This window comes from Physella acuta, unplaced genomic scaffold (assembly GCF_028476545.2).
Source record: "Physella acuta isolate Inbredline_101_S28 unplaced genomic scaffold, ASM2847654v3 ptg000081l, whole genome shotgun sequence".
In the NCBI taxonomy this organism is placed as follows: Eukaryota; Metazoa; Mollusca; class Gastropoda; family Physidae; genus Physella; species Physella acuta.
In genome coordinates this window covers 567,178-591,677 of record NW_026731601.1, presented here as the reverse complement: position 1 = coordinate 591,677, position 24,500 = coordinate 567,178, and the positions used below count along the sequence as shown (strand labels likewise).

The following is a 24,500-nucleotide window of genomic DNA, read 5'->3' as shown; positions in this document are numbered from 1 at the left end:
ACCACACACCTGACACATCCACCACACACCTGACACATCCACCACTCACCTGACACATCCACCTAACACATCCACCACACACCTGCCACATCCACCTAACACATCCACCACACACCTGACACATCCACCACACACCTGACACATCCACCTAACACATCCACCACACACCTGACACATCCACCTGACACATCCACCACACACCTGACACATCCACCACACACCTCACACATCCACCTAACACATCCACCACACACCTGACACATCCACCACACACCTCACACATCCACCACACACCTGACACATCCTCCACACACCTGTCACATCCACCACACACCTTACACATCCACCACACACCTGGCACATCCACCACACACCTGACACATCCACCTGACACATCCACCACACACCTGACACATCCACCACACACCTGACACATCCACCTGACACATCCACCACACACCTGACACATCCACCACACACCTGACACATCCACCACACACCTGACACATCCTCCACACACCTGTCACATCCACCACACACCTTACACATCCACCACACACCTGACACATCCACCACACACCTGACACATCCACCACACACCTGACACATCCACCACACACCTGACACATCCACCACACACTTGACACATCCACCACACACTTGACACATCCACCACACACCTGACACATCCACCACACACCTGACACATCCACCTGACACATTCACCACACAAATTGACACATCCACCACACACCTGACACATCCACCACACACCTGACACATCCACCTGACACATCCACCACACACCTGACACATCCACCTGACACATCCACCACACACCTGACACATCCACCACACACCTGACACATCCACCAGACACTTCACACATCCACCAAGATGTCCTTGCCAGATCTGGTAGTAAAGATTTGTTTACTGATGTTGACAGGCGCGTAAGACCCCCCTAAGTCTGGAGTCTACCCGAAGCCTCCTCATGTGTTTTCTCTGGGTGTTAAAGAATGCCAAGCAGTCTCAGTTGAAATCTTGGTGGTCTGACTTGCCCATAGCTAAACTGGCAGATCTTCTACAAGTTCTGTTTTTAGCTGTCTCAAATTTTGAGTACAAGGTAAGACAGTTTCTTCAACAACTTGCATGCCACATGCCAGTGTGGAATAGAGAGATGATTGGTACCATGACATATGTTCTCTGCTTGTGAGCAACCATTCTGTAGGCTGGTCATGTGGCAGGACAGCAGTTGTAGTTGGATGTTCTTTCTACCTTGTTCAGTGGGGGAAACTATCTGAGGTAGTGCATGTGTTCACATGTATTAAACTCCTGAGACACTTGCTGTTTGAATATTATGAAATACAAACTTGTTATAAAAGAATAGAAAATACATTTGGTTTGTAGAATGATCATTTAAGAAGTATTTTCTGTTTGTAATGACGAACAATTGATGGAACTAAAATCCCCTCACTTGACCGCCTTCATTAATTGACCTACCACCCCCCTCACTTGACCGCCTTCATTAATAGACCTACCACCCCCCTCACTTGACCCCCTCCATTAATTGACCTACCACCCCCCTCACTTGACCCCCTCCATTAATAGACTTACCACCCCCCTCACCTGATCCCCTCCATTAATTGACCTACCACCCCCCTCACTTGGCCCCCTCCATTAATTGACCTACCACCCCCCTCACTTGACCCCCTCCATTCCACCCCCCTTAATAGACCTACCACCCCCCTCACTTGACCCCCTCCATTAATTGACCTACCACCCCCTCACTTGACCCCCTCCATTAATAGACCTACCACCCCCCTCACTTGACCCCCTCCATTAATTGACCTACCACCCCCCTCACTTGACCCCCTCCATTAATAGACATACCACCCCCCTCACTTGACCCCCTTCATTAATTGACCTACCACCCCCCTCACCTGATCCCCTCCATTAATTGACCTACCACCCCCCTCACTTGACCCCCTCCATTAATTGACCTACCACCCCCCTCACTTGACCCCCTCCATTCCACCCCCCTTAATAGACCTACCACCCCCCTCACTTGACCCCCTCCATTAATTGACCTACCACCCCCTCACTTGACCCCCTCCATTAATTGACCTACCACCCCCCCCTCACTTGACCCCCTCCATTAATAGACATACCACCCCCCTCACTTGACCCCCTCCATTAATAGACATACCACCCCCCTCACCTGACCCCCTCCATTAATAGACATACCACCCCCCTCACTTGACCCCCTCCATTAATAGACATACCACCCCCCTCACTTGACCCCCTCCATTAATAGACATACCACCCCCCTCACTTGACCCCCTCCATTAATAGACATACCACCCCCCTCACTTGACCCCCTCCATTAATAGACATACCACCCCCCTCACTTGACCCCCTCCATTAATAGACATACCACCCCCCTCACTTGACCCCCTTTATTAATAGACATACCACCCCCCTCACTTGACCCCCTCCATTAATTGACCTACCACCAGCTCACACATCTAATCCACCTGAATCAGTCAATAATAGATTTAAAAAAAAAAAATTTAATGAGTCATTCTGTTAATAAAACTCATATTAAAATGTTGTTTTTAAGGGAGAAAAGAAACTTTTATTATATTAAAAAATTACAAAAAATTAGCAAATGAAAAAAAAATGCGCTTAAAAGATAGGTTTATATTCTGTAATATAAGACCAATAATCAGTTTCCATTGTGAGCACCCAGGCTTTTTTCTATTTCCTTCTTTTCTGATGTCAAAATGTCACATATTATGGTTCTTTCTTTATAAAGTCTGAGTTGTGTAATTAAAAGTTCTCTCTCTGCAATCTTGTGACTTTCAAAGTTTTCATGTTTGTCAATTTGGTCTGGGACTTTAGCAATGTTCTTACAGCCCATTTTTGGATCACCCCAGGTGTCTGACTTGTGTTTAAAAGACAACTAGCAAAATAAATCATATAATTTGACTTGGGCAAATATACTAGCTAGTGCCATATTATTTCCCGACCACATTTTGAATGGGTTGTTTTCTTGTGCCGACCAGTTACATTTTTGGGAAAATCTTTTTAAGTATCTTTGAAGCTGCATGCCACCACTGTGTGACACCATGAAGCTGCATGCCACCACTGTGTGACACCATAAAGCTGCATGCCACCACTGTCTGACACCATGAAGCTGCATGCCACCACTGTGTCTGACACCATGAAGCTGCATGCCACCACTGTCTGACACCATGAAGCTGCATGCCACCACTGTGTGACACCATGAAGCTGCATGCCACCACTGTCTGACACCATGAAGCTGCATGCAACCACTGTGTCTGACACCATGAAGCTGCATGCCACCACTGTGTGACACCATGAAGCTGCATGCCACCACTGTCTGACACCATGAAGCTGCATGCCACCACTGTGTCTGACACCATGAAGCTGCATGCCACCACTGTGTGACACCATGAAGCTGCATGCCACCACTGTGTGACACCATGAAGCTGCATGCCACCACTGTGTGACACCATGAAGCTGCATGCCACCACTGTGTCTGACACCATGAAGCTGCATGCCACCACTGTGTGACACCATGAAGCTGCATGCCACCACTGTGTGACACCATGAAGCTGCATGCCACCACTGTGTGACACCATGAAGCTGCATGCCACCACTGTGTCTGACACCATGAAGCTGCATGCCACCACTGTGTGACACCATGAAGCTGCATGCCACCACTGTTGTCTGACACCATGAAGCTGTTATACTGGCATGCCACCACTGTGTGACACCATGAAGCTGCATGCCACCACTGTGTCTGACACCATAAAGCTGTATGCCACCACTGTGTGACACCATGAAGCTGCATGCCACCACTGTGTGACACCATGAAGCTGCATGCCACCACTGTGTGACACCATGAAGCTGCATGCCACCACTGTGTGACACCATGAAGCTGCATGCCACCACTGTGTGACACCATGAAGCTGTTATACTGGCATGCCACCACTGTGTGACACCATAAAGCTGTATGCCACCACTGTGTGACACCATGAAGCTGCATGCCACCACTGTGTGACACCATGAAGCTGCATGCCACCACTGTTGTGGACACCATGAAGCTGCATGCCACCACTGTGTGACACCATGAAGCTGCATGCCACCACTGTGTGACACCATGAAGCTGTTATACTGGCATGCCACCACTGTGTGACACCATGAAGCTGCATGCCACCACTGTGTGACACCATGAAGCTGCATGCCACCACTGTGTCTGACACCATAAAGCTGTATGCCACCACTGTGTGACACCATGAAGCTGCATGCCACCACTGTTGTCTGACACCATTAAGCTGCATGCCACCACTGTGTCTCCTAACTGACAAAGTCTTACCCTTCTTTAGTAATCTGACCTGTATAAACCTGACTAAAATACTCTTGTAACATTGGCTTGGTTGGTTGCTTCCTTAGTCTAGCCCTACACTGACACGTTTGTATTGGTTCTAACAAGTTGTTGTCTTGTAGCAAGTCTCTTGGCTAGCCAGTAACACTAGCTTTGTGTCCCTTGATCACATCTTTAGGCCAGGTGGGCGATGCCTTCACTAGAGAAGTTGAGGCGCAGGACCTGGTCAGATGAGACCCTTGAAGAATGGGGTGGAGGGGACAGAGGGAGTCCCAGCCCCACCCTGGGCCTGCCCCGCCATAAAAGTCAGACACTGCCCAAATCACAGTCCCTGCATGAGCAGCTGTGGGAGGGGATACAGCGCAAGTCTGTGGACTTTCTGAGAGGAGGAAGTCACTTGTTGACCAGGACCAACAGTAAAGAGGATTCACCTGCTCAGCAGGTAGGCAGGGCAGGCTTCAGACAAACTCCTTTTTCTTTTGGCTCACATCTTTGACTAAGTGGCAAACTTTTCTTTGTGTCCTTTTTTGTTTTGGCTTGACAAATTTGACTAAATGGTCTGGCCATTCAATACCTAACCCTTGGTTTTGTTCTAGTTGAGAGCATGATAAGAAATGTCAGGACTAAATCAACTTTTACCCACATCTATGACCTGCCTATTGCACCCACTGAATGCTTCATCATATGCATCATCAAATATCTCATTTATCAATGAAAGGCCTTTCATATTTTCAAATCAATTTCATATATTTTTTCTGAAAATTCGCAACGTATCATGCTCTCTTTCCTTTCCTTTCCCCCCTCCCCATGTTACCCAAATATGTGTTTAAGAGTGAGGCCAGCACTGACCTAAAGTTTTCTGTTACCAACACAAGAGCATGCTCCATCTTTTATTTGCTTGCTGGAAACTTGTGGCTGGCAGCTTTTTTTGACCAGATCATTTATTCCCCGCTTGTAACTAAAATCTTTGGAAGACTGTATGTGACCATATGTGCTTTTGTTGTTTCATGTGACAGTAGATATGGGCAGCTGTGTCCAAACATTCACAGCTTAGCTTTCAAGCTGTTATTAGAAGCAAAAACGTTTTTTGTTTAACCCCGCCCTGGTTTTCTTGTTTTCTCTCTTTAGTTGGACTGTGATTTTTTTTTTTTTTGGGAAAGTACCTGTTTTTAAAAAAAAAAATTATTTCAACATTTAACATATGAATAACATATTCAAGATTAGTTCTGTTTACAGAAAGACACCCACATAAATCTTTTAGACAACTCTCATGTATCACCACCAGACACATTAGTCATGTATCACCACCAGACACATTGGTCATGTATCACCACCTTACACATTGGTCATGTATCACCACCAGACAGTCATGTATCACCAAAAACACATTGGTCATGTATCACCACCAGACACATTGGTCATGTATCACCACCTTACACATTGGTCATGTATCACCACCAGACAGTCATGTATCACCAAAAACACATTGGTCATGTATCACCACCAACCACATTGGTCATGTATCACCACCAGACACATTGGTCATGTATCACAAACCAGACACATTGGTCATGTATCACCACCAGACACATTGGTCATGTATCACCACCAGACACATTGGTCATGTATCACCACCAGACATTGGTCATGTATCACAAACCAGACACATTGGTCATGTATCACCACCAGACACATTGGTCATGTATCACCACCACACATTAGTCATGTATCACCACCAGACACATTGGTCATGTATCACCAAACACATTGGTCATGTATCACCACCAGACACATTGGTCATGTATCACCACCAGACACATTGGTCATGTATCACCACCAGACACATTGGTCATGTATCACCACCAGACACATTGGTCATGTATCACCACCAGACACATTGGTCATGTATCACCACCAGACACATTGGTCATGTATCACCACCAGACACATTGGTCATGTATCACCACCAGACAGTCATGTATCACCAAACACATTGGTCATGTATCACCACCAGACACATTGGTCATGTATCACCACCACACACATTGGTCATGTATCACCACCACACATTGGTCATGTATCACCACCACACATTGGTCATGTATCACCACCAGACACATTGATCTTGATGTGTGACTGGGTCCTCTGGTCCTGATGTGTGACTGGGTCCTCTGGTCCTGATGTGTGACTGGGTCCTCTGGTCCTGATGTGTGACTGGGTCCTCTGGTCCTGATGTGTGACTGGGTCCTCTGGTCATGATGTGTGACTGGGTCCTCTGGTCCTGATGTGTGACTGGGTCCTCTGGTGCTGATGTGTGACTGGGTCCTCTGGTGCTGATGTGTGACTGGGTCCTCTGGTCCTGATGTGTGACTGGGTCCTGATGTGTGACTGGGTCCTCTGGTCCTGATGTGTGACTGGGTCCTCTGGTGCTGATGTGTGACTGGGTCCTCTGGTCCTGATGTGTGACTGTGTCCTCTGGTCCTGATGTGTGACTGGGTCCTCTGGTGCTGATGTGTGACTGGGTCCTGATGTGTGACTGGGTCCTCTGGTCCTGATGTGTGACTGGGTCCTCTGGTCCTGATGTGTGACTGGGTCCTGATGTGTGACTGGGTCCTCTGGTGCTGATGTGTGACTGGGTCCTCTGGTCCTGATGTGTGACTGGGTCCTCTGGTCCTGATGTGTGACTGGGTCCTCTGGTCCTGATGTGTGACTGGGTCCTCTGGTCCTGATGTGTGACTGGGTCCTCTGGTCCTAATGTGTGACTGGGTCCTCTGGTCCTGATGTGTGACTGGGTCCTCTGGTCCTGATGTGTGACTGGGTCCTCTGGTCCTGATGTGTGACTGGGTCCTCTGGTCCTGATGTGTGACTGGGTCCTCTGGTCCTGATGTGTGACTGGGTCCTCTGGTCCTGATGTGTGACTGGGTCCTCTGGTCCTGATGTGTGACTGGGTCCTCTGGTCCTGATGTGTGACTGGGTCCTGATGTGTGACTGGGTCCTCTGGTTCTGATGTGTGACTGTGTCCTCTGGTCCTGATGTGTGACTGGGTCCTGATGTGTGACTGGGTCCTCTGGTCCTGATGTGTGACTGGGTCCTCTGGTCCTGATGTGTGACTGGGTCCTAATGTGTGACTGGGTCCTCTGGTCCTGATGTGTGACTGGGTCCTCTGGTCCTGATGTGTGACTGGGTCCTCTGGTCCTGATGTGTGACTGGATCCTCTAGTCCTGATGTGTGACTGGGTCCTCTGGTCCTGATGTGTGACTGGGTCCTCTGGTCCTGATGTGTGACTGGGTCCTCTGGTCCTGATGTGTGACTGGGTCCTGATGTGTGACTGGGTCCTCTGGTCCTGATGTGTGACTGGGTCCTCTGGTGCTGATGTGTGACTGGGTCCTCTGGTCCTGATGTGTGACTGGGTCCTCTGGTCCTGATGTGTGACTGTGTCCTCTGGTCCTGATGTGTGACTGGGTCCTCTGGTCCTGATGTGTGACTGGGTCCTCTGGTCCTGATGTGTGACTGGGTCCTCTGGTCCTGATGTGTGACTGGGTCCTCTGGTCCTGATGTGTGACTGGATCCTCTAGTCCTGATGTGTGACTGGGTCCTCTGGTCCTGATGTGTGACTGGGTCCTCTGGTCCTGATGTGTGACTGGGTCCTCTGGTCCTGATGTGTGACTGGGTCCTGATGTGTGACTGGGTCCTCTGGTCCTGATGTGTGACTGGGTCCTCTGGTCCTGATGTGTGACTGGGTCCTCTGGTCCTGATGTGTGACTGGGTCCTCTGGTCCTGATGTGTGACTAGGTCCTCTGGTCCTGATGTGTGACTGGGTCCTCTGGTCCTGATGTGTGACTGGGTCCTCTGGTCCTGATGTGTGACGAGGTCCTCTGGTCCTGATGTGTGACTGGGTCCTCTGGTCCTGATGTGTGACTGGGTCCTCTGGTCCTGATGTGTGACTGGGTCCTGATGTGTGACTGGGTCCTCTGGTCCTGATGTGTGACTGTGTCTTCTGGTCCTGATGTGTGACTGGGTCCTGATGTGTGACTGGGTCCTCTGGTCCTGATGTGTGACTGGGTCCTCTGGTCCTGATGTGTGACTGGATCCTCTGGTCCTGATGTGTGACTGGGTCCTCTGGTCCTGATGTGTGACTGGGTCCTCTGGTCCTGATGTGTGACTGGGTCCTCTGGTCCTGATGTGTGACTGGGTCCTGATGTGTGACTGGGTCCTGATGTGTGACTGGGTCCTCTGGTCCTGATGTGTGACTGGGTCCTCTAGTCCTGATGTGTGACTGGATCCTCTGGTCCTGATGTGTGACTGGGTCCTCTGGTCCTGATGTGTGACTGGGTCCTCTGGTCCTGATGTGTGACTGGGTCCTGATGTTTGACTGGGTCCTGATGTGTGACTGGGTCCTCTGGTCCTGATGTGTGACTGGGTCCTAATGTGTGACTGGGTCCTCTGGTCCTGATGTGTGACTAGGTCCTCTGGTCCTGATGTGTGACTGGGTCCTCTGGTCCTGATGTGTGACTGTGTCTTCTGGTCCTGATGTGTGACTGGGTCCTGATGTGTGACTGGGTCCTCTGGTCCTGATGTGTGACTGGGTCCTCTGGTCCTGATGTGTGACTGGATCCTCTGGTCCTGATGTGTGACTGGGTCCTCTGGTCCTGATGTGTGACTGGGTCCTCTGGTCCTGATGTGTGACTGGGTCCTCTGGTCCTGATGTGTGACTGGGTCCTCTGGTCCTGATGTGTGACTGGATCCTCTGGTCCTGATGTGTGACTGGGTCCTCTGGTCCTGATGTGTGACTGGGTCCTCTGGTCCTGATGTGTGACTGGGTCCTGATGTTTGACTGGGTCCTGATGTGTGACTGGGTCCTCTGGTCCTGATGTGTGACTGGGTCCTCTGGTCCTGATGTGTGACTGTGTCCTCTGGTCCTGATGTGTGACTGGGTCCTCTGGTCCTGATGTGTGACTGGGTCCTCTGGTCCTGATGTGTGACTAGGTCCTCTGGTCCTGATGTGTGACTGGGTCCTCTGGTCCTGATGTGTGACTGGGTCCTCTGGTCCTGATGTGTGACTGGGTCCTCTGGTCCTGATGTGTGACTGGGTCCTCTGGTCCTGATGTGTGACTGGGTCCTCTGGTCCTGATGTGTGACTGGGTCCTGATGTGTGACTGGGTCCTGATGTGTGACTGGGTCCTCTGGTCCTGATGTGTGACTGTGTCCTCTGGTCCTGATGTGTGACTGGGTCCTCTGGTCCTGATGTGTGACTGTGTCCTCTGGTCCTGATGTGTGACTGGGTCCTCTGGTCCTGATGTGTGACTGTGTCCTCTGGTGCTGATGTGTGACTGGGTCCTGATGTGTGACTGGGTCCTCTGGTCCTGATGTGTGACTGTGTCCTCTGGTCCTGATGTGTGACTGGGTCCTCTGGTGCTGATGTGTGACTGGGTCCTCTGGTCCTGATGTGTGACTGGGTCCTCTGGTCCTGATGTGTGACTGTGTCCTCTGGTCCTGATGTGTGACTGGGTCCTCTGGTCCTGATGTGTGACTGGGTCCTCTGGTCCTGATGTGTGACTGGGTCCTCTGGTCCTGATGTGTGACTGGGTCCTCTGGTCCTGATGTGTGACTGGGTCCTGATGTGTGATTGGGTCCTCTGGTCCTGATGTGTGACTGGGTCCTCTGGTCCTGATGTGTGACTGGGTCCTGATGTGTGACTGTGTCCTCTGGTCCTGATGTGTGACTGGGTCCTGATGTGTGACTGGGTCCTCTGGTCCTGATGTGTGACTGGATCCTCTGGTCCTGATGTGTGACTGGGTCCTCTGGTCCTGATGTGTGACTGGGTCCTCTGGTCCTGATGTGTGACTGGGTCCTCTGGTCCTGATGTGTGACTGGGTCCTGATGTGTGACTGGGTCCTCTGGTCCTGATGTGTGACTGGGTCCTCTGGTCCTGATGTGTGACTGGGTCCTCTGGTCCTGATGTGTGACTGGGTCCTCTGGTCCTGATGTGTGACTGGGTCCTCTGGTCCTGATGTGTGACTGGGTCCTCTGGTCCTGATGTGTGACTGGGTCCTGATGTTTGACTGGGTCTTGATGTGTGACTGGGTCCTCTGGTCCTGATGTGTGACTGGGTCCTAATGTGTGACTGGGTCTTCTGGTCCTGATGTGTGACTAGGTCCTCTGGTCCTGATGTGTGACTGGGTCCTCTGGTCCTGATGTGTGACTGGGTCCTCTGGTCCTGATGTGTGACTGGGTCCTCTGGTGCTGATGTGTGACTGGGTCCTCTGGTCCTGATGTGTGACTGGGTCCTCTGGTCCTGATGTGTGACTGTGTCCTCTGGTCCTGATGTGTGACTGGGTCCTCTGGTCCTGATGTGTGACTGGGTCCTCTGGTCCTGATGTGTGACTGGGTCCTCTGGTCCTGATGTGTGACTGGGTCCTCTGGTCCTGATGTGTGACTGGGTCCTCTGGTCCTGATGTGTGACTGGGTCCTCTGGTCCTGATGTGTGACTGGGTCCTCTGGTCCTGATGTGTGACTGGGTCCTCTGGTCCTGATGTGTGACTGGGTCCTCTGGTCCTGATGTGTGACTGGGTCCTCTGGTCCTGATGTGTGACTGGGTCCTCTGGTCCTGATGTGTGACTGGGTCCTCTGGTCCTGATGTGTGACTGGGTCCTCTGGTCCTGATGTGTGACTGGGTCCTCTGGTCCTGATGTGTGACTGTGTCCTCTGGTCCTGATGTGTGACTGGGTCCTCTGGTCCTGATGTGTGACTGGGTCCTCTGGTCCTGATGTGTGACTGGGTCCTCTGGTCCTGATGTGTGACTGGGTCCTCTGGTCCTGATGTGTGACTGGGTCCTCTGGTCCTGATGTGTGACTGGGTCCTCTGGTCCTGATGTGTGACTGGGTCCTCTGGTCCTGATGTGTGACTGGGTCCTCTGGTCCTGATGTGTGACTGGGTCCTCTGGTCCTGATGTGTGACTGGGTCCTCTGGTCCTGATGTGTGACTGGGTCCTCTGGTCCTGATGTGTGACTGGGTCCTCTGGTCCTGATGTGTGACTGGGTCCTCTGGTCCTGATGTGTGACTGGGTCCTCTGGTCCTGATGTGTGACTGGGTCCTCTGGTCCTGATGTGTGACTGGGTCCTCTGGTCCTGATGTGTGACTGGGTCCTCTGGTCCTGATGTGTGACTGGGTCCTCTGGTCCTGATGTGTGACTGGGTCCTCTGGTCCTGATGTGTGACTGGGTCCTCTGGTCCTGATGTGTGACTGGGTCCTGATGTGTGACTGGGTCCTGATGTGTGACTGGGTCCTCTGGTACAGATGGATGGCCAAACCATGGCCAAACATGAGAAAATAGCCAGTCTGTGTGATGATTCCAACAGGTTAGAGTGCTAGTTGAGTCTTGTAGTCAAAGCCTTGAGCTAACCCATGCTTGTATGGCCTTAGGGTAAACGGATGGTGGCCCAGTGCTCCCAGCAAACATTGAAGAAAAGTGTGGACATGAAATCTAGACTGGAGGAAGCCATTTTGGGAACAGGAAATGCTAGGACAGAGATGATGATGAGACGGCGCCAGAATTCTCATAGCTCACTCTCTGGTTAGTTGGGGTCTCACTTTCTGTTTTTGTTTGGTCCCACTTTCTGGTCTAGTGTTTTTAGTGGTTTTGTTTTTTAAATATTTTTGCCTTTTGACCTCAGGTCTTGGTGGTGCCCAAACCCCTCCCCCCAACCCCGCACCTGAGAGTGGAGGTTCAAGACTGAGGTGGCGTAAAGACCAGGTACAGTGGAGGCATTCAGTGGAGTTAACAGACAGGTAACTGAAACATGCAGTCCAAAAATAACCATTGGTAATGTGCTGATGATACCTTCCTAGAAAACTTGTAAGATTTTTAGAGAGTAATGTACACAACAGTGGCAAGAGCTTGTAGGGAATGGTAGAGGTGTGGGTGTTTTTATATGCATGTATATGTAAAGAGAGAAAAAGTATTGAACCCCAGAGCCATGACCAATGGAGCCTACACCCTTGTAACACATGTCAATGTATCCGCAGTCCAAGACCTCTGGAACATGAACTAGAAGCTCAGGATGAGAGCAGCCTTGCAGCAGAGGTCAGCATGATCTGTCTGGACAGTCTAGAACTCATCATACAGGTAAGTTAGCTGACCCAGGTGTCAGTCTAGAACTCATCATACAGGTAAGTCATTGTGTGTGTTATTCTAGTCTGAACCAAATTTTAGATTGCCCAAAATTGTGTGGTTACCCTTGTGATTCTAGTCTGAACCAAATTTTAGATTGCCCAAAATTGTGTGGTTACCCTTGTGATTCTAGTCTGAACCAAATTTTAGATTGCCCAAAATTGTGTGGTTACCCTTGTGATTCTAGTCTGAACCAAATTTTAGATTGCCCAAAATTGTGTGGTTACCCTTGTGATTCTAGTCTGAACCAAATTTTAGATTGCCCAAAATTGTGAGCTGCTCCAGCCATTACTGGGCTCCACGCTGAAGGTGTTGCTGCACATGTTGGCCCTCAACCAAAGCTCAGCTGTGCTGCAGCATCTCTTCTCTACCCAGAGGGCTTTGGTCACCAAGGTAAATAGGGCTGGACTTATTTTTCCTCTTGTTGCTGGCATCTACTGTTTTTGTTGCTGACATCTACTGTTTTTGTTGCTACTGACATCTACTGTTTTTGTTGCTGGCATCTACTGTTTTTGTTGCTGACATCTACTGTTTTTGTTGCTGACATCTACTGTTTTTGTTGCTGGTATCTACTGTTTTTGTTGCTGCTGGCATCTACTGTTTTTGTTGCTGCTGGCATCTACTGTTTTTGTTGCTACTGGCATCTACTGTTTTTGTTGCTGACATCTACTGTTTTTGTTGCTGGCATCTACTGTTTTTGTTGCTACTGACATCTACTGTTTTTGTTGCTACTGACATCTACTGTTTTTGTTGCTACTGACATCTACTGTTTTTGTTGCTGACATCTACTGTTTTTGTTGCTACTGACATCTACTGTTTTTGTTGCTACTGGCATCTACTGTTTTTGTTGCTGACATCTACTGTTTTTGTTGCTGGTATCTACTGTTTTTGTTGCTGCTGGCATCTACTGTTTTTGTTGCTACTGGCATCTACTGTTTTTGTTGCTGCTGGCATCTACTGTTTTTGTTGTTACTGGCATCTACTGTTTTTGTTGCTACTGACATCTACTGTTTTTGTTGCTGGCATCTACTGTTTTTGTTGCTACTGGCATCTACTGTTTTTGTTGCTACTGACATCTACTGTTTTTGTTGTTGCTGACATCTACTGTTTTTGTTGCTACTGGCATCTACTGTTTTTGTTGCTGACATCTACTGTTTTTGTTGCTACTGGCATCTACTGTTTTTGTTGCTACTGACATCTACTGTTTTTGTTGCTACTGACATCTACTGTCTTTGTTGCTACTGGCATCTACTGTTTTTGTTGCTACTGGCATCTACTGTTTTTGTTGCTACTGGCATCTACTGTTTTTGTTGCTGACATCTACTGTTTTTGTTGCTACTGGCATCTACTGTTTTTGTTGCTACTGGCATCTACTGTTTTTGTTGCTGGCATCTACTGTTTTTGTTGCTACTGACATCTACTGTTTTTGTTGCTGGCATCTACTATTTTTGTTGCTACTGGCATCTACTGTTTTTGTTGCTACTGGCATCTACTGTTTTTGTTGCTACTGGCATCTACTGTTTTTGTTGCTACTGGCATCTACTGTTTTTGTTGCTACTGGCATCTACTGTTTTTGTTGCTACTGGCATCTACTGTTTTTGTTGCTGGCATCTACTGTTCTTGTCATATATTTCCCTCAGTTTTTGGACCTGTTATTTGAAGAAGAGACGGAGCAATGTGCTGAACTGTGTCTGAGACTGCTGCGCCACTGCAGCTCCCCCATCTCTGTCACACGCTCTCAAGCCTCCGCATCCCTCTACTTACTGATGCGTCAAAACTTTGAGCTCGGAAACGTAAGTCATTTATTCATTAGAAATGTGAATTGAGAGTAGAATCCATGAGCAGCAACTTTATTGAGCTGTGTTCCCCAGAACTTTGCCCGCGTCAAGATGCAGGTAACGATGTCCCTGAGTTCGCTGGTTGGGCAGAACCAGACTTTCAATGAAGAGTTCCTCAGGAAGTCTCTCAAGACAATTCTCACCTATGCTGAGGCTGATCAAGATCTGGAGAACACATCATTTAGAGAGCAGGTGGGTTACACATTCATTTTCACTAGAGACACATTTTATACTTGTCACTGATACACATTTTATACTTGTCACTGATACACAATTTATACTTGCCACTGATACACATTTTATACTTGTCACTGATACACATTTTATACTTGCCACTGATACACATTTTATACTTGTCACTGATACACATTATATATTTGAGTTGCTCATAGTTCTGAGAAATGACTGAACTAATTTGTCAACCCCTCATCATGGAGGCTGACCTTTATTTGGTCCTGTGTTTGACCAGTGCCACATTAAAATAGCATGCCACATCCATAACCCGCTGAGAATGGCCTTGTATGTAGATGCCTATAATAAAGTACTGTCTCCACATCCATAACCCGCTGAGAATGGCCTTGTATGTAGATGCCTATAATAAAGTACTGTCTCCACATCCATAAGCCGCTGAGAATGGCCCTGTATGTAGATGCCTATAATAAAGTACTGTCTCCACATCCATAACCCGCTGAGAATGGCCCTGTATGTAGATGCCTATAATAAAGTACTGTCTCCACATCCATAACCCGCTGAGAATGGCCCTGTATGTAGATGCCTATAATAAAGTACTGTCTCCACATCCATAACCCGCTGAGAATGGCCCTGTATGTAGATGCCTATAATAAAGTACTGTCTCCACATCCATAACCCGCTGAGAATGGCCCTGTATGTAGATGCCTATAATAAAGTACTGTCTCCACATCCATAACCCGCTGAGAATGGCCCTGTATGTAGATGCCTATAATAAAGTACTGTCTCCACATCCATAACCCGCTGAGAATGGCCTTGTATGTAGATGCCTATAATAAAGTACTGTCTCAGGTGAGAGATCTGGTGTTCAACCTGCACATGATCCTGTCAGACACAGTCAAGATGAAGGAGTTTGCTGAAGATCCTGAGATGCTGCTAGATCTCATGTACAGGATAGCCAAAGGTTACCAGAACTCTCCCGATCTCAGGCTCACCTGGCTACAGAATATGGCCAGAGATCACAGCAAGGTAAGGGGGGGAGGGGGCGTGCTAAAGTTTACACCAGGGACAGGGGGTCATGTGCTTAAGTTTAGACCAAGGACAGGGGGTCATGTGCTGAAGTTTACACCAGGGGGAGGGGGTCATGTGCTGAAGTTTACACCAGGGGGCGGGGGTCATGTGCTGAAGTTTAGACTAGGAAACGGGGTCATGTGCTGAAGTTTACACCAGGGGTCATGTGCTAAAGTTTAGACTAGGGGGAGGGGGTCATGTGCTGAAGTTTAGACTAGGGGAAGGGGGTCATGTGCTGAAGTTTTACACCAGGGGAAGGGGGTCATGTGCTAAAGTTTACACCAGGGGTCATGTACTGAAGTTTAGACTAAGTCACTCAGGGTCCGTAGCGGACCTTGAATCCTTGAAAAACCCTTGAATTCCAAAAAACATCTCAAGGCCTTGAAAAACCCTTGAATTTCCCCAAAAATGAGCAAAACCCCTTGAATTTTATAGGTAAACCTTGAAAACCGTGCGTAAATCGAATTTTTTTTAAAAATTCAATTCTGATGGATCTAAACTTTTTCTGCCTTTATTTTTTTTTTTGCCGTGGGTCTGCGTTAACTTCGGAGTCTATTTCCAACCCTCTCCTTCGCTGAGCCTCGCGGTATGACCTCAGTTTTGCATAGGCTCTTCCTAACCTAGATTCTAGATCGTGACGTAAACGATAGCCGAGGGCTAAATTTAGCATCGTTTTTCGGATATCTCCGTGACCGTTTACGACCGAGTTACTAGATTCTAGATCTAGATTCATTGTTTTCTGTTAGGGCCTACCTACTTGTACGGTTTTGTCCGTAATTTTTCGATTTTGACACCCCTGTTGCGGAATTAGGCCGCAAATGTTACGCAAAAGCCCACAGTAAACATCAAAATCGATTTAGTGTCGACCTTTTTTTTTTCTTGTGTTAAATTTCCGTGTTATCCGGTTCTATGGTTTCAAACATCTTCAATCATAATAATCGACGCCCCCCGCCCCCCAAATCCCTTCCCGACAATATCTTGGCAGTCGTTGGCTCTATTTATATTGTGAACTTTATTGACCCCGCGAGTGGTCTATTGTCTCCTGATCGGTGATGTCCGTAAAGAAAAAAATTGGAATGTGGCCTAAATCATTAAAATTCTGGTCGCGCATGGAAATTATCTCGATTATAATTAAACCTACATCTAGAACTAATATTTTTTCTTCAAGAAAATAAGCCTTAGGTTTAAATAAAAAAAGAATAGCCTGAACTATGCGAGCGTAGGTTTCTATTTATTTAAATAAAATTTTCTCGTTGTGGGTTAAACACAAAAGGGCGAAACGTAGCTGCGGAATTACGGGTAAATAGCGAGATATAATTTATCGAGTTATTGTGTTCTGTTGTTTTAGATGTGCGAGAAGACACGTTTTTTACGAACCTAGATCAATCACGGTTCTTTGTGTACCCCACGATAGCAGATCTTTCGGTCACTGCGACCTTAGAAGGTCTTCTAGGTCTATCTCAACTTACAGTGACCTCGCAGTATATTAATAATTAATATAGTCGTGCATCTAGATCTAGATTTTTAACTATTAACCAACAAGATTTCCTAATACCAATAGGCGTATTTATCACGTTCATTAAAAAAACCAATAGCAAATGACGTAATCGTCAATCTCACGTGGGCTATGGACCAAATACACATTGACTGTATCAGATGGGTGAGGCTGTAGACAAAACTTTTTGATGTCATTCTTGACGTGGCTGTCTGGTTATTTATGACGATAGAGGTTGGGGTAAAATTCGCATTAATTACGTGACGTCATCAATGGGCTACCGCTAGGCTACGTAATTAAAAAAAACTAAATCCTAACATTACCACAGCTCATTAGCATCGCCGATTGTCTTCTTAAAAAAAAGGAAAGATTTTGCGCCGACGTAAAAAAAATTGTGTATTTATCAAAAGAAAAGAAAAATAATTTGAAGGACTATGTGCTGTTTTCACTCAACTTTACGGACACTTTTTACCGCCTCTCACTTCAAGGTCGCGCTGACCGTAAGACCTACGACACGAGACCACGCGCGAGCACAGTAGTGTCTCACGGTCAAGGCAGTTCTACAAGCGCTGTTTATCTAATTTTAACATGGTTATCTTTAATATTGGGCTTACTGCTAGATTAAAGCGAAAACAAAAACTATATCTGCATCGTTTTAGGTCATTGAACAAAATATGTAGGTCTGCTATAATTTAGTTACACCATCTAGCAGGGTCTAGATCTAATTGCTTTTTACTGTGGTAAAACGTCCTTGAAATGTTTAAGAAGCCTCGAATTACCGTGTTTGAGAAAATTGCCGCTGTCACTGCCCCCTCCCATCCGCTTGTAAAAAAAAAATCCGCTTTTCACTTTGTCGGGCGGCTACATCTCTGACATGAGTATTACTAGCGTAGTTACTTGGAAATTGTTTTAAAAAAAAACAACTTAATTCTGTTATTCCGCGATATGAACTAACTTAAAACTTCCACGATATTTCTTTACGTCATCATGTATATCATAGGTGGGGACATTGGGGGTCGTCCATAAATGACGTCACACTCGTAGGGGGAGGGGGGATCCGTAATCGTGTGACGGTGTGTGATGAGGGGATGGGGGGGGGGGGTCAGATCGTGTGACATCACACTTTTGCATTATTAAAAAGCAATGTCAGAAAACGAATTTTAGCATTTTAGAAAACTGTTTTAATAAATTGTAAAAGGAATTGATTAAAATACTCTATTTTGACAGAGTTCAGACAAGATTTTGGGAAAAAAATCCTATTTTAAGAAAAATTGAACTGCAATCAAGGGGGGGGGGGGGGGGGGTGGGAGGGGTTATAGGCTGAGGTGTGACGTCATTTTAGAGGGCGGGGCCTGGCTTTTTGTGATGTGTGACTGGGGGGGGGGGGAGAGGTAATAATCTTTTAAAAAGCGTGAGATCATTTGTGACATTAAGCAGGATAATTTCTACAAGCATAGCTAGGTTGTTTTTTTTTTTTTTGTTTCTATATATGTGCAGAGTCCTTTTTAAAGGACTATCAGACAGACGAACCAATGCTTCCTTTTATGTATAATGACCTGATTCTGATTAGCACTTGACATTGACAAAAGTTGGGTTTGTTGCTGACTCTCTAATAAAGTCTCTAGAAAAAATAAAAAAAAGCAATTGAGCTTCAAATTCTCAATTTCAAATCTGATTGTAAGACAACTTTGATAGGATTTTCATCAATTTTTTTTTTTTGAAATCTCCATTACTTTAGTCATTAGTGAGAGACTTAGCCTAATGCAAATGTTTAAAAATAGAGCCAGTTCACACAAAAAATGAAGGGAATTCTTCACATCCTAGTCAACAAATGGAAACTGAATCAGCTGAGTGTGACCAAGTTCTGTTTCAATTTTCAACATTCATAGATACATGTACTCTAAATGGTTGTCTATCTAAATCTAATTGAGAACATGATAGGCTGGACATTTTTTTCATAGAACAGCTTGGTAGCAAAATTTCTTATGTGAACATTTGGAAAATTGTTAGAGATCTATTGCTTCTGTCACATGGTCAAGCCAGTGTTGAAAGAGGTTTTTCTGAAAATAGAAGTTGGAGGAGTGTCATTTGACACCAAAGATACTGATTGCAAAAGGGATTATGCTGGACTCTCAGACAATCTCCTGACTTAGATAATTTTGTAATCACACCAACATTATTTCAAAAATTGTGTGTGCAAAAAACATACATCACCCTCATTGTAATGCCCGTTAGTGGTAGTTTATACCTTGAAATTCCCCCCAAAATCACCTTGAAAACCTTGAAAAAGCCTTGAATTTTCTTTTGGGATTTGGCTATGGGCCCTGACTAAGGAAGGGGGTCATGTGCTGAAGTTTACACCAGGGGTCATGTGCTAAAGTTTAGACTAGGGGGAGGGGGTCATGTGCTGAAGTTTAGACTAGGGGAAGGGGGTCATGTGCTGAAGTTTTACACCAGGGGAAGGGGGTCATGTGCTAAAGTTTACACCAGGGGTCATGTGCTGAAGTTTAGACTAGGGGGAGGGGGTCATGTGCTGAAGTTTACACCAGGGGGAGGGGGTCATGTGCTAAAGTTTAGACTAGGGGAGGGGGTCATGTGCTGAAGTTTACACCAGGGGAAGAGGGTCATGTGCTAAAGTTTAGACTAGGGGGGGGGGGGGTCATGTGCTGAAGTTTACACCAGGGGGAGGGGGTCATGTGCTGAAGTTTACACCAGGGGGAGGGGGTCGTGTGCTGAAGTTTACACCAGGGGAAGGGGGTCATGTGCTGAAGTTTACACCAGGGGGAGGGGGGTCATGTGCTAAAGTTTACACCAGGGGTCATGTGCTAAAGTTTACACCAGGGGGAGGGGGTCATGTGCTGAAGTTTACACCAGGGGTCATGTGCTAAAGTTTACACTAGGGGAAGGGGGTCATGTGCTAAAGTTTAGACCAGGGACAGGGGGTCATGTGCTAAAGTTAACACTAGGGGAAGGGGGGTCATGTGCTAAAGTTTAGACTAGGGGGAGGGGGTCATGTGCTAAAGTTTACACTAGGGGAAGGGGGTCATGTGTTAAAGTTTACACCAGGGGTCATGTGCTAAAGTTTAGACTAGGGGAAGGGGGTCATGTGCTAAAGTTTACACCAGGGGGAGGGGGGTCATGTGCTGAAGTTAAGACTAGGGGTCATGTGCTGAAGTTTAGACTAGGGGAAGGGGGTCATGTGCTAAAGTTTACACCAGGGGGAGGGGGTCATGTGCTAAAGTTTAGACTAGGGGAAGGGGGTCATGTGCTGAAGTTTAGACTAGGGATCATGTGCTAAAGTTTAGACTAGGGGAAGGGGGTCATGTGCTGAAGTTTACAGCTATAGACTGTGCCTATGATAAATGTATGAGCACATTGATGTTGTCTGACAGAGAGGGAACCATGCGGAGGCTGCCCAGTGTCTGGTCCATGCTGCTGGTCTAGTGGCTGAGTACCTGAACATGTTGGAGGACAAGCCCTATCTACCTGTTGGCTGTGCTGCTTTTCAGGTGGGACACCTTGTGTAAAACTCTGGCTAGCTCAGTACATGATCGAGTTCTAGAAGTGACTGCTGACATGACTGAGTTCTATAACTGACTGCTGACTGAGTTCTATAAGTGACTGCTGACTGAGTTCTAAACATGACTGCTGACATGACTGAGTTCTATAAGTGGCTGCATGTGCTACAAGACTGACATTGACTTTCAGAAAATCACCCCTAACGTGCTAGAAGAGAGCGCTGTGTCTGATGACGTGGTCTCCCCTGATGAAGAGGGCATCTGTACTGGAATGTATTTCACTGAGAACGGCTTGGTTGGACTCTTAGAGCAGGCGGCCAGTTCTTTTAACATGGTAAGTTTGACATCAACAGCTGAGAGACTTGCACACTACAGGTGATGACAAGATCTAGAGAGTGTTTTAATCACTGGGACACTCCAGCTTCTCTCTCTCTCTGTGTGTTTTGTAGGAGAGACAGACCAACAATATCTACTAGAAACTAACCTTGTGTTATTTCACATTTACAATACCACCTGGTTATTTTCAAGCTCCCTGTGTTTTCTTAGCTTACTCTGATACGTGATAATCAAATCAATCAAAAATGTGAATGCAGTAGTTTTTGTCCAACTGCTACTATTTAGTAGGTTACCATTTGATGGGACGAAGCTTGTCTAAATACATCTCTGACAATTCATGAGCCTGGTCTTAGTCTACCCAACATAACCATCATTTCTAGCAAGTTATGTCAACTTAGTTGGACCCATCATTTCTAGCAAGTTATGTCAACTTAGGGGGACCCAACATTTCTAGCAAGTTATGTCAACTTAGGGGGACCCAACATTTCTAGCAAGTTATGTCAACTTACTGTGACCCATCATTTCTAGCAAGTTATGTCAACTTAGGGGGACCCATCATTTCTAGCAAGTTATGTCAACTTAGGGGGACCCAACATTTCTAGCAAGTTATGTCAACTTAGGGGGACCCAACATTTCTAGCAAGTTATGTCAACTTACTGTGACCCAACATTTCTAGCAAGTTATGTCAACTTAGGGGGACCCAACATTTCTAGCAAGTTATGTCAACTTAGGGGGACCCAACATTTCTAGCAAGTTATGTCAACTTAGGGGGACCCAACATTTCTAGCAAGTTATGTCAACTTACTGTGACCCATCATTTCTAGCAAGTTATGTCAACTTAGGGGGACCCAACATTTCTAGCAAGTTATGTCAACTTAGGGGGACCCAACATTTCTAGCAAGTTATGTCAACTTAGGGGGACCCAACATTTCTAGCAAGTTATGTCAACTTAGGGGGACCCAACATTTCTAGCAAGTTATGTCAACTTACTGTGACCCATCATTTCTAGCAAGTTATGTCAACTTAGGGGGACCCATCATTTCTAGCAAGTTATGTCAACTTAGGGGGACCCATCATTTCTAGCAAGTTATGTCAACTTAGGGGGACCCAACATTTCTAGCAAGTTATGTCAACTTAGGGGGACCCATCATTTCTAGCAAGTTATGTCAACTTAGGGGGACCCATCATTTCTTGCAAGTTATGTCAACTTAGGGGGACCCATCATTTCTAGCAAGTTATGTCAACTTAGGGGGACCCATCATTTCTAGCAAGTTATGTCAACTTAGGGGGACCCAACATTTCTAGCAAGTTATGTCAACTTACTGTGACCCATCATTTCTAGCAAGTTATGTCAACTTAGGGGGACCCATCATTTCTAGCAAGTTATGTCAACTTAGGGGGACCCATCATTTCTAGCAAGTTATGTCAACTTTCTGGGACCCAACATTTCTAGCAAGTTATGTCAACTTAGGGGGACCCATCATTTCTAGCAAGTTATGTCAACTTACTGGGACCCAACATTTCTAGCAAGTTATGTCAACTTAGGGGGACCCATCATTTCTTGCAAGTTATGTCAACTTACTGGGACCAATTTCTATCAATTTGAACCTATATTCCTACCTAGAGTAGCATATTTAAACCTATATTCCTATGTAAACATATTTAAACCTACTTTACATTTCTCCCTAGGGTAGTATGTTTGAAGCTGTGAATGAGGTCTACAAACTTATGATCCCCATCTATGAACAAAACCGCGACTACAAAAAACTGGCCCATGTCCATCAAAAGTTGTATGAAGCATTTACTAATGTCACGCGTCAAGAGGGCAAGCGTATCTTTGGCACGTACTTCCGTGTGGGCTTCTATGGCAGCAAGTTTGGGGATCTAAATGGTGAGGAGTTTGTCTACAAGGAGCACATGATCACAAAACTACCAGAGATTTCACATCGCCTAGAGGTAAACACACTTGTACATGGCATTTCTAGTAGCTGAGAAATTGTTGTCAGAGTGTCTATGGTGAGAGGTTTGGTCATGAATTGAGATCTGTTTTCAGAGTGTCTATGGTGAGTGTGAGGGTGGATTTTTAAGAAGGCGGTAACGAATGTATCCAACAACACACAGTTCAAGTTCAACTATAATTGTTCTTTATTAAAATGATATATATGTTCAAGTTTCTACCTAACTGATCTACACTGTACTATTTATTACTACTACTGACTGTTCATACCACATGCTACCTACTACTACGACCAATCCTAACACTAACTGTTCTCTACATTCTACAATCTCACACCTTCTACCTCGCTAGCTAATCATGAACTCCTAACTGTCTACATTCCTCGGCCGTCTCTGCCGCTACCTAACAACCCTCTGCCTATCGCTCTACTGCCCCACGCCTCAGTGGTCAGCTGACCATACCACGTGACCGGTCAGTCTCTGAATTTTCATTGGTCTACCTCTGACCAACACGCTAAAGCCTATTTCTGCTATCTACCTGGCTTCGACGCAACATTGCGTCATCACATATCCCCCTCCCTTTCTGTAGCTGACAAATTATATTTTTCAGCGTCTGCTACTAATCTAATACATCAACAACTATCTGTCTTACTACTCTATTCTATCCCTAACATCAATCATATAAATCAAATACAAAATGGGACAGCACAGTTTACAAAAACATAAAATCTTGTGTCTGTGTTCCTGAAAAAAAAATGTCATTGCTCATTGTTCTAGTTTTTGTGTAAGTATCCTGACGTCTGTGGTGTCTCTGCTTGATAATGTATGTCTATGTTATGGTTTGATTGAATCTAATCATGTGTAACTCAGTTCTGGTTAGGTTGTCGTGTACTGGCTTTGAGCTAATCTTAGTAGAATGTGTAACTGGTTGAACGGGCTCTGCGAGCAGTGTAAGTGTATGTGTAAGTGTTATGTAATTGCTGGCGTTCTTCTGTGGTGGGTGGGTTGTGGCGAGTTTTGATGTAAATTCCCGTGAGGCGGGTGTAGGCGTAACTTTCGTTGGTCAATGTGATGACGCAACAAACTCATCTCAACGCTGGTTGAGACGTCCACGTAGAGTGGTTATGCGATGAACTGGAGCTGTCTGATGCGGTGGCGAACAATGACGTAACGTTCCGACGCTGGGAACTTGGACGATGGGTCGTCTACCCTTTGTATGTGCCGACGTAGGTGTACGTAGCTGGCGGTCTGTTATTCAACCCCAGTGCGGGTGCGAAGCGGTGGCGATGCGTCCGCTGTCTTGACCAGGGCAATTCTCTGTTCAGCAGGGCTGTTCGCTGTCCAGGTAATTCAACGTAATCAGGGCTTCAGGTGGCGGCATTCTTTGAAGTGTCTGCTACATCTCGTCTCATTCTGAATAGCGCTGGTGGGTCTGAAATTGTATTACGAGACCATGAGCAATGGTTTTACGTGGACTTTTTATTGCCCGCGCAGACAAGTATTCAGACAGAGGTAC

General features: G+C 46.5%; 1 protein-coding gene across 4 annotated transcripts in view; it reads left to right on the top strand.

Moving 5' to 3' along the window:
• LOC131957339 (dedicator of cytokinesis protein 7) overlaps nt 1-24,500 on the top strand; it is a 114,678-nt gene that overhangs the window by 77,896 nt on the left and 12,282 nt on the right. For 3 of the 4 annotated variants that reach the window (XM_059322082.1, XM_059322091.1, XM_059322077.1), the window contains 12 exons: nt 947-1,123; nt 4,590-4,853; nt 11,834-11,984; nt 12,085-12,199; nt 12,437-12,536; nt 12,840-12,974; nt 14,222-14,374; nt 14,453-14,611; nt 15,461-15,637; nt 20,567-20,683; nt 20,883-21,026; nt 22,718-22,984. In XM_059322082.1, coding sequence (XP_059178065.1) covers nt 947-1,123; nt 4,590-4,853; nt 11,834-11,984; nt 12,085-12,199; nt 12,437-12,536; nt 12,840-12,974; nt 14,222-14,374; nt 14,453-14,611; nt 15,461-15,637; nt 20,567-20,683; nt 20,883-21,026; nt 22,718-22,984 — 1,959 coding nt within the window. The remainder of the gene's footprint in view (nt 1-946; nt 1,124-4,589; nt 4,854-11,833; nt 11,985-12,084; nt 12,200-12,436; nt 12,537-12,839; nt 12,975-14,221; nt 14,375-14,452; nt 14,612-15,460; nt 15,638-20,566; nt 20,684-20,882; nt 21,027-22,717; nt 22,985-24,500) is intronic. The other variant, XM_059322097.1, reaches the window with a different exon arrangement.